General features: G+C 40.2%; 1 protein-coding gene across 1 annotated transcript; it reads left to right on the plus strand.

The window, feature by feature from the left end:
* Positions 1–10284: 10284 nt before the first annotated feature.
* Positions 10285–10860, plus strand: LOC116475357 (keratin-associated protein 4-9; the record flags this gene model as incomplete). The annotated part of the gene is made up of 2 exons (XM_032164715.1): positions 10285–10667; positions 10698–10860. Coding segments are annotated over exons 1-2 (546 nt in total), but the record flags the coding sequence as incomplete, so codon positions are not given.
* Positions 10861–10863: the final 3 nt, after the last annotated feature.

Below are 10863 nucleotides of genomic sequence, written 5' to 3' on the forward strand. Positions count from 1 at the left end.
CAAAACTTTTAGCTGAAGAGGAAAATAAAAAAGTAAAGCCAGCACAAAACTCAAAACAACATATTCAGAAATTGATATGGTAATGTGACATGAGAATCATATCTTTGGGCTCAGGCATCCTTTTCAATTTATTCCAGTACCATAAATGGTCTATACAAGCTGTTTCTCGTTTCAATATTGCTTAAGTACCTAGGCCTGAGAAATCTATCAGAGCCTCAAACTAGTAATGATGCCTATTCTGTCATATCTGTATATTGCAAAACTGTATTTGTTTTGTTCATTTCTATGATCTCTTCTATGGCACATACACATTTATAAATATGTTATCTTCATTTTTGAATTTTTTAAAAGACAGGATCTGGCTCTGTCACCTAAGCTGGAGTGCAGTGGCACCATGTCAGCTCATTGCAAACTTCAACTCCACGGCTCAAGCCAACCTCCCCTAGCTACTTCAGCCTCCCAAGTAGCTAGGACCACAGGCATGCACCACCATGTCTAGCTAATTTTTGTATTTTTTATAGAGGCAGGGTCTCACTATGTTGCCCAGGTTGGTCTCGAACTCCTGAGCTCAAGCAATCCACCCACCTCGGTCTCCCAAAGTGCTGGGATTACAGGTGCGAGCCACCATGCCCACTTTATTACCAGAAAATATAGGTATTGTTACCCCATTTTTAATTTGCCTACCACTTGTGTATTCTTTGCTATTTTTTATCCCCTACTACTTTTAGAATATATTTGAATCTTTTTGAATTTTATCAGCTTCATCTCTCAGAACCACTATTTTATGCATGACATCTGTACTGTAATGGAATTCTTTATTTTGACTTATATTTCAGTCAATGGGAATATTTCTTAAAGGAATTTTAAAGGGAAGTTATATATCCCGAGTCCTTGAATCTATGAGGAAATCTTTCCATTGCCTTCACACATGACCAATAGCTTGTGTGGATCAAAATAAGAGGGTCTGGTTCTGTCACCTAAGCTGGAGTGTGGTGGCACCATTTCAGTTCAACTGCAAGCTCCAACTCCTGGACTCAAGCCGTCCTCCTGCCTCAGCCTCCCAAGTAGCTGGGACCACAGGCATGCCATAGTTTTTTTTGCCCTTCAATGCAGTTTAGGCGTGAATAAAATATTGAAAAATAAAATTAACCTTCAGGATTATTTAACATGCTTTGGAAACACAAAGAAAGAATCTCACCAACATCTGGAGCATGGGCACTAGTTTACTTCAGGAACACTTAAGCGGGAGTGTACATATGAGATACTAAGTCTAATCTTAACAGTTTAGTAATAGCGGGTCCTTAAAATGTCAGAAAATAAACTTTTATGTCCTCTTATCCTCTTTGAATCCATTATGATGCACCAACTTTTAAAAGGTGTTAAAAAAAACAGAAACCCTCATCTTATTTTCTTAGGACAGGAGACAATAGCAGATAAGAAAGTGCAGCAAATTTGGGGCAAGAGCAATGGTGGTCAACTAAAGATAACAAAAGGAGCTACAACGTGAATGCATACAGAGAGAGTACCACAGAGTGTAAAGCTGGTTTTCCTTGAATCCTCAGAAAGGCTCAGAAGCCGGAGGCACCAGGTAATACTGAAGGCAGGGTAGGCAGTGGGCTGCTTCGACCCCTGGATCCCTACCCCACCCTACAAAGTTGGTCATTAGGCCTCCCCCACTTCCAACCAGGAGAAACAAGGGTTATTTTCCAGAAAATGTAGTGAGAGAGACTCCAGATTTGGGAATACTAGAGTGAACAAAAGTCAAGAATAGAACAGAAAACAGACTCATGCAGTGAAAATCTGAGCACTGTGCTCAGCATCCAGGACTCTGATGGCCATAAGCCTTCCAAGCAGGATATTGGAAGATTCTCCTCTAAAGAAACTAAACATACAAATCTTGACTTCCTTTTGGTGGACGAAGGGGAGGGGAGGTGAAGAGATCAATTAACAAGCCCTGCTGTCCACACAGAAATTTCAATTGGCTTTTTAGTGCCATGTTAACCAATATGCTGCAGACACTTGGAAAATGTCTCCAGCCTGACAATTCACACTAATTTAAAAAGAAAAAAAGAAAAAGGGGGAAAAACAAATTTGACAGGAAGAGAAAATACAGGGAGCAGAATAGAACTAAAAAATTATAAAACAAGAACTACTATAAATAAAATACTCAAGAGAGCTAAGAGAAGAAATTCTCTTTGAAATAAAAACAAGATTCTAACAAACAGGAGCAGTCAGAGAAGTCTAGTGAAACCTTGAGAATTAAAATGTGATAAAAAAATTAGAAAAAAGTTCAGTAAAATGTTTGGAAGGTAAAGTAGAACAAGAAGTCAAATAATTTGTTCTCCTGTCTTGAAGATATGTAAAAAAAATTATAAAAAGAAGTGAAAGAAATGGACATTAAAGAAAATATAATAACAAAGAGGATCAATTCGGGAGATCTACCACTCAATGAAGAAAAATTTTAGAAAGACAGGTGAGAAAACATAAGGAGTCAGGTGTAATGGTGGCCTGTGCCTATAATCCCAGTTACTTGGGAGGCTGAGGTGAGAGGGTCCCTTGGGCCCAGGAATTGAAGCCAGCCTGGGCAACATAGTGAAGTCTTGTCTCAAAAGGAAAAAAGAAGATGGGAAGGGAAGGGAGAAAGAAAGAAAGCAAGAGAGAATGAGAAAGAGAAAGAAAGAGAGAAAGAGAGAAAAGAAAGAAAGGAAAGAAAGAAAGGAAAAGAAGAAAGAAAAGAAAGAAAGAAAGAAAGAAAGAAAGAAAGAAAGAAAGAAGAAAGAAAGAAAAGGAAGGAAGGAAGATGGGAGGGAGGGAGGAAGGAAAGAAGGGAGGGAGGAAGGAAAGGAGAGAAAGAAAGAGAAAGAGGAAGGAAGGAAAAGAAAGAAAGAAGAGGAAGAAAGAAAGAAAGGAAGGAAGAGAGGAAGAAAAGGAAACAGAGAAAGAGGAAGGGAGGGAGGGAGGGAAAAAGGAAGGAAGGAAGGAAGGAAGAAAGGAAATACAAGGGAGAAAACTATCAAAGAAATAGTATAAGAAAATTTCTTTCAGAAGGGAGCTATAGATTAAAAGACCACCAGTGCTGAAAACAGTGAACGTAAGGCTCACATCAAGATACATCACTGTGAAATCTCAGAATATTAGGGATATGAAAATGGTACTAAAAGCATCCAATGAGGAAAATAATATGTGGTTCCCATACCAAGGTTCAGGAGGCAAAATGGCATCACACTTTTCAACATCAACACCAGAAGCCAGAAGACAATGGGAAATGCCTTAAAATTTCTCAGTGGGATGTTTTTTAGCCTAGAATTCCATGCCTGGCCAAACTACCAAATAGAAACAAAGGAATAGTAACGTTTTCAGATATGAAAAGTCCAAAAAAACCTTATTGTCCCTGCACCCTTTCTAAAGTAACGTCTGGAGGATGTGCACCACCAAAATGAAGAAGAAGTTGACAAAGAGGAGAACACAGATTCAGAAAACAGGAATTTCAAGTCAGAAAATCAGAATTGCATTCAAGGTAAATCCAAAAATGACAACCGTACAGCAAGCCTAGAAAGCAATCAGTGAAGAGGAGAACAGTAAGATGAGGGTTTTGGAGGAAGAACTCCAGGAAAAAGATATTTCTAAATGGTGTGATTACACTACTACTTCTTGACTTTTAAAGTTTAGATATTATCTATTGGCCCACTGTTATGTGTGATGAGAATTTAGCTCTTACATCCCTCTCAATCCAACAGCCACCATTCTTCCTCTTCCTTTGTGTTCCAACTTCCCAATTGACCTGAGAATTCTAAAGTACTATCAAATGTAGTCTTTGAAAAGGTGCTCAACATCACTAATCATCAGGGAAGTGATAATGAAAACCACAATAAGATATTACCTCATGCCTCTTAGGATGGCTATTATCAAAAAGTCAAAAGATAAGTGTTGGCAAGGATGTGGTGTAAAGGGAACTCTTTCTTTTTTTTTTTTTTTTTTTTTTGAGGTGGAGTCTTGCTCTGTCACCCAGGCTGGAGTGCAGTGGCGCAATCTCGCCTCACTGCAAGCTCCGCCTCCCGGGTTCACGCCATTCTCCTGCCTCAGCCTCTCCAAGTAGCTGGGACAACAGGCGCCCGCCACCACGCCCGGCCAATTTTTTTTTTTTTTTGTATTTTTAGTAGAGATGGGGTTTCACCGTGGTCTCGATCTCCTGACCTCGTGATCCGCCCGCCTCGGCCTCCCAAAGTGCTGGAATTACAAGCGTGAGCCACCGCGCCCGTCCATAAAGGGAACTCTTATACATTGTTGGTGGGAATGTAACTTGATGCAGCCATTATGGAAAACAGTATGGAGGGTCCTCAAAAAATTAAAAATAAAACTCACCTGTGAACCAGCAATTCCACTTCTGAATATATATCCAAAATAAATAAAATCACTATCTTGAAGATATCTGCACTCGTATGTACATTGCAGCATTATTCACAACTGCTAAGATACAGAAACATCTACGTGCCCATCCACAGATGAGTGAGTGGATAAAGAAAATGTGTATAAATGTCATTATTCACAATGCAATTCAGCCTTTAAAACGAAGGAAATCCTATCATTTATAACAACATGGATGAACCCAGAGGACATTAAGCTAAGTGAAATAAGCTAGACACAGAAAGACCAATACTACATGATCTGACTTATATGGTGGTTGCCTGGGGTGGAATGAGGAAGAAATGAGTAGATGTTGGTCAAAGAGTATAAAGTTTCAGCTATCCAAAATGAGTAAGTTCTGGAAATTGAATGTATGGCAATGTGACTATAGTTAACAATACTGTATTGTACACTTGAAGTTTGCTGGAACACAAGTATTTTCACCACAAAGACAATAACTATGTGAGGTGATTGATATGTTAATTAGTTTGATTGTGGTCATCTATTTCACAATGTATACATATATCAAAGCATTATTTTGTACACCTTGAATATATGCAATTTTTACTTGTCAATTATATCTCCAAAAAGCTTTCAAAAAGCTAAAAATAAATTCAACAATATGAAACACACGAGGAGCATGCTAGCAGGATCTTAGAAGAGGGTAACTTAAGGGAGAGGTGGCTTGGGCAGAGAGCATCAGGAAAGGTTTGCTGGAGGAGGTAATAGCACCTAAGTCTTAAAGAACAAGTAGTATGGAAGTTCCTGCATAGTCTGTAGAACAGAATGAGAGAGGTCTCAACCATTGTTGAATAGATAAGTGAATGATGATCTACAGCTTTATAGGACTCCTAATTTCCAATTATATCAAACCCAACAAAGGCCTTCCAAAAGAACATTTCCGACCAATGCAAAGCTCATCTGCACACATGGACCTGCTACTGTGATCCCAACTGTGAGTCACACAGGGCTCTTCAAGGCCCTAAGCCAATCCTACATAACCCTGTGAATATTCTGAACATTGAAGACTGTGGCATCAGTGATTCACTTTTGCTCTATTCTATTATTCTATTCTATTCTATTCTATTCTATTCTATTCTATTCTATTCTATTCTATTCTATTCTATTCTATTCTATTCTATTCTATTCTATTCTATTCTATTCTATTCCATTGGCATTATGCATTCCTGGGAGTATTGTGTGTTGGGGCAATAATTCATTACTTGACTGACATATTACCCGAAATTCTGATGATCAGGTTACATCATAGAAAAGAATTAGGATAATGTCCTGAATATCTCCTACACTTCTTAAATTTCTTGCTATAATTTATCATCATACAACAAAATCTTATTAATTTGGGACATGTGCAGGCTAATTTTCCCTGGCCTGTACCCAGTGAAAATTGGCATCTTCCAAAAAATTCATGGGCAAATTGGGAAGATAAATGTAATTATGGAAGATATATTTAACCTAGCGTGAATGTACTTTGTGCTAATTGCAAGTGAATCATATTATTCTGTACTTGAGCCTTGAACCTCATCACTTAGAAGCATTCTTTAGCTATGATGCTTAATTATGTTTAAATGTATTGGGAACAAGCTAAATGACATTATTATTTTATTTTATTTTTTAAGTTTTGAGGTACAAGTGTGACTTTGTTACATGCATAGATTGCATAATTAGCAAGTCAGGGCTTTTAGGCCATCATCACATGAGTAACATAAACTGTACCCATTAAGTAATTTCTCATTGTCAACCCCACTCTCACTCTCTAAGCTTTCTGAGTGTCCGTGGTCTATCATTCTACTCTCTATGTCCATGCGCACACATTATGTAGCCCCCATGTGTGAGAATATGCGATATTTGTCTTTCTGTGTCTGACTTGTTTCATTTAAGATAATGATCTCCAGTTCCATCCATGTTGCTACAAAATATATGATTTTATTATGATTTTATGGCAGAATAGCATTAAGTGACATTATTTCCTAAAGTCCAAGTCAACCAAATTAGTGTAGCCTGCACTTTGGGGCCATTATTAAGTAAAATGAGGGTTATTTGAAAGCATGCACTGCATATCCTACAATACTGCAACAGTGAGTCTGGTAACTGAGGTAATTACTGGGGGATTAAAGGGTGGTCATGTATACAGTATGGACACAGGGAGGACATTTGTCCCAGGCAAGACAGAGCAGGATTGGTGATATTTCGTCATACAACTCAGAATGGCATGCAATTTAAAACTTACAAATTGTTTATTTCTGGAATCTTCCATTCACTATATTAGAACCATGGTTGACCATAAGTAACTGAAACTGTGGAAATTAAATCCACAGATAGGGAAGGACTACTGTAATGCTATGAAGAGAGCATTAAGGGTGATTCTGGTCAGGGCTCAGAAGAAAATAATAGCTGTAGGGAAAGTCTGAATCTTCTTATAGATTAGTTAGGTGGTTATGGCCAGAATGCTGAGAGAAATATGGACAATAGAGGCTATTCTGATGAGATCTCAGATGGAAATGAGGAACAAAAATTGGAAACTGGAGTAAAGGCCATCCTTGTTACAAAGTGGCAAAGGACTTGATTGAATTATGTTCATGTCCAAGGGCTTTACGGAAGGCAGAGTTAAAGAAAGATGAACCAGTATATTGGGGGAAGAAATTTCCAAGAAAAATGTTGAAGGAGCTGCTTGGAGTCTTTGAACTGCGTATAGTAAAATGCAAGAGGAAAGAAATGATTTAAAGGTGGAATTCACAATTAAAAGGGAAACAGACAATATAGATGTAGAAAATGTGCAGCCTGACCATATAAAGAATGAAAAAGCATGCAAGGGTGTGGCCAAGTAATCCTTTGATACAAGGATTGATATGAATAGAAGGAAGCTAGGTGCTGTTCATCAAATCAATGGGAGAATGACTCTGAAGGCATTTCAGAGATTGTTGAAGCTATTCCTCCCATCACAGGCTCCAAATGAGAGAATCTTGAGGTCAGAAAGGGCTTGGTACTCTCCACATTCTAGCACAGCACCCCTTTGCTGCTCCAGTTGTGGCTCAAGCAGGCTTGGATGAAACTTGTGCTGCTGCTGCAGACGGCACAAACTATAAGCCTTGGTGGCGTTCATGTAGTACTGACTATAGATACACAGACTGCAGGAGTTGTGGGGCCATGGTGGTCCACCTAGATTTGAAAGGATGTTTCTGACAGCCTGCCATAGGGGTGTAGCCACAGCAGAGAGGTCCTCTTAGAGCCATGCTCAGGAAAACAGGGGGTCAGAGCAGCCACTGAGACCCTAGAACTGTAGAACTATCAGCCTGCAATACTAGCCTGAGAGAGCTGCAGGCAGAGACTCCAATCAGATAGCTGCTGCATGGGCTGAGCCCAGTAAAGCCATGGGGCAGGGCTATCTGAAGGCATTTGGGGCCTAACACTATGTGCCCATGGCGGGCACATCCAGGAGGCAGCACATGGAGTCAAAGGTTATTCTCCAGTCTTAAGATTTAATGCTGTCTCCCCTGTTGGACTCATCTGGGGCCAGTTACCCTTTTTTTCTTTCCTGTTGCTCCCTTTTGGAATGGGGCTGTCTATCCTATGCCTCTTCCACCATTGGATTTTGGAACTAGCTAACTTCTTTAATAGGTTCACATATGGAGGAGAATTTGCCTCAGGATAAGCCCTGTGTTTAGTTTCATTCATATCAGATTTACATGACACTCTTAGATTTACATTTTGACTTTTAAGTTGGTGCTGGAACATGACTTTGGGACTATTGGGATAAAATGAATATATTTTGCCTATGAGAAGGACATGGATTTGGGGGGCCTAGGGTGGAATGCAATGGTTTGAATGTGTCCCTCAAAGTTCATGTGTTGGAAACTTGATCCTCAATGCAGCAGTGTTGGGAGGTGGGGCCTAACAGGAGATGTTTGGGTCATGGTGACACCACCCTCAAGAGTGGATTAGTGTTGTTATCACAAGAGTAGGTTCCTTATGAAAGGATGACTTTGACTCCTTCTTTCTCTGTCTCACCCTCTCTTTTCCCTTCCACAATGGGATGACACGGTATTCCTGGTTATTTATAACCAAGTCTCATTCTATAAACGGAACCCTAACTTCCACAACTTTCCACATATGTTATTTATCAGGGGACATGTTACTTACCACATAAATAAGTGTAGTTTTCCTGAAATGAAACTCTGATCTCCTTGTTTGGAATGTTTTCCTCTCTTTTATCCAGAAGTCAAAAGATATATACATTTTTAAAGGACCTTACATGCTTCTATGTCATCAAAAAGCCTTCATTCACTCAACAAACATTTATTACTGGTCTTCTCTGTGCTGAGTATCATGGTAACAAAAAGAAACATCATAGCCCATGCCTTCAGGGTATTTGCATTGCATATGGGGGAATGAAAGAAGTAAATGTCTATGATACAGTAGAATGTATCAAATTATGAGCACAAGGCAGGAAATAATGATAAATGAATGGGGTAGCTTATCAGGAAAGATATTATTGAGTAGGAAATATTTAACTGGGTTTTGACACATGAGTAGGAGCTTGCAGAGTGGACAAGAAAAGATGAAACATTCCAAGAAGATGAAGCAGTTTCAGCAAGCTTAGCAAATTGCATTCTTTATCGCTTTCTTGGCTACACTAAGACATATTAGGCTTACTTTCTCTTTAATCTTGGACAAGTATTTTGTTTGTTTGTTTTAGCTTTTTAATGCTTCTTTTGAGTATTCTGCTAAAAGAGTAATAAGAATGTACACCACTTTATAAGGTTGTAATAAAGAGTGAAAATGAAATAAATATAAGATATTTAGCACAATGTCTGGTACATAGTCAATACTTCACAAGTAATATACATACACTGAGGGTGTGTACAACTTATCCACATACTATACATTTTTATTTTAGTTGTTTAATGAACATAATTGTAATTCTTTTCATTTTTCCAAATTCTGTTTCTTATGCATGTGTCTTATAAAAGTACCTGCAGGAAAAAGAGGAGGGTTTATCTGTTCTATACCCAGAGTACCCAATAGAATGTCTTGGATGAATATTATTGAAGGCTTAATAATTCTAAATATTGTTTACATATAACAAATGCTTTTGTCAATGAAAAATCCATCATGCAATTTTGATGATCAAAGATAAATCAAAACTTCCTACTCTTAATGCCTATACTGTAAGACATCCAGAAAAATGTGTTTTTACTCCTTAAAGGCAATGAGTCATGGCTAAGTACTTTCACTTGGAGTGGTGGAATGAGATCTGACACAGCGTTTATAACTTCCTTGGGATCTGACCATCTCCCCAACCATTCAAGAAGCACACATGGAATCAGAGTCATCTTCATTATAGATGGGACATCCTTCTCCCAAATGAGTCCTTCCTTCTAGTTCCTTTCCAACATTTCATCTGACCAGGACATTCTTTGACAACAAAAGACACATTCACATTGTAAAAATTGTCCCCCATGATTTGCTGAGAGTAATCTACAGGTAGGAGGGAGAATCACATTTAGAAATAAAGTGTCAGGGTCATGTGACCAGTGCTTTGTAAAAGACACTGCATAGACCAGGGACAAAGGTGACCCCCACTAAGGAAGAAATATGACAAGCGTTTCCAATAGAAACACAGGAGAACAGCAGGAAAAGGAAATGGGTTATTTTCTCTCGTTTGGAGTATTTAACTAGAAACACACAATTATGTAATTACATGATTAAGTTTTCCACGAGGTAAATAATAACAAGGAAATAATGACGTGATGGCAATGGGCCTTCAGCAGGGTATAAAGGAGGCTATGGACCCAGAAGACCTCCAAACCCAAGAACTTCACTCTCTTGGAAACCCACCCAGATCCTCCCCGTTCTGACACCATGGTCAACTCCTGTTGTGGCTCCGTGTGCTCTGACCAGGGCTGCGGCCAAGACCTCTGTCAGGAGACTTGCTGCCACCCCAACTGCTGTGAGACCACCTGCTGCAGGACCACCTGCTGCCGCCCCAGCTGCTGTGTATCCAGCTGCTGCAGGCCCCAGTGCTGCCAATCGGTATGCTGCCAACCCACCTGCTGTCGCCCCAGCTGCTGTCAGACCACCTGTTGCAGGACCACCTGCTACCGCCCCAGCTGTTGTGTGTCCAGCTGCTGCAGGCCCCAGTACTGCCAGTCTGTGTGCTGCCAACCCACCTGCTGTCGCCCCAGCTGCTGTCAGACAACCTGCTGCCGCCCCAGGTGCTGCATCTCCAGCTGCTGCCGCCCCAGGTGCTGCATCTCCAGCTGCGGCCACCCCAGCTGCTGTGTGTCCAGCTGCTGCAAGCCTCAGTGCTGCCAGTCTGTGTGCTGCCAGCCCATCTGCTGCCGCCCCAGCTGCTGCATCTCCAGCTGCTGCCGCCCCTCTTGCTGTGAATCCTGCTGCTGCCGCCCCTGCTGCTGCCTGCGTCCAGTCTGTGGCCGAGTC

This window comes from Hylobates moloch, unplaced genomic scaffold (genome assembly GCF_009828535.3).
Source record: "Hylobates moloch isolate HMO894 unplaced genomic scaffold, HMol_V3 SCAFFOLD_10, whole genome shotgun sequence".
Lineage (NCBI taxonomy): Eukaryota > Metazoa > Chordata > Mammalia > Primates > Hylobatidae > Hylobates > Hylobates moloch.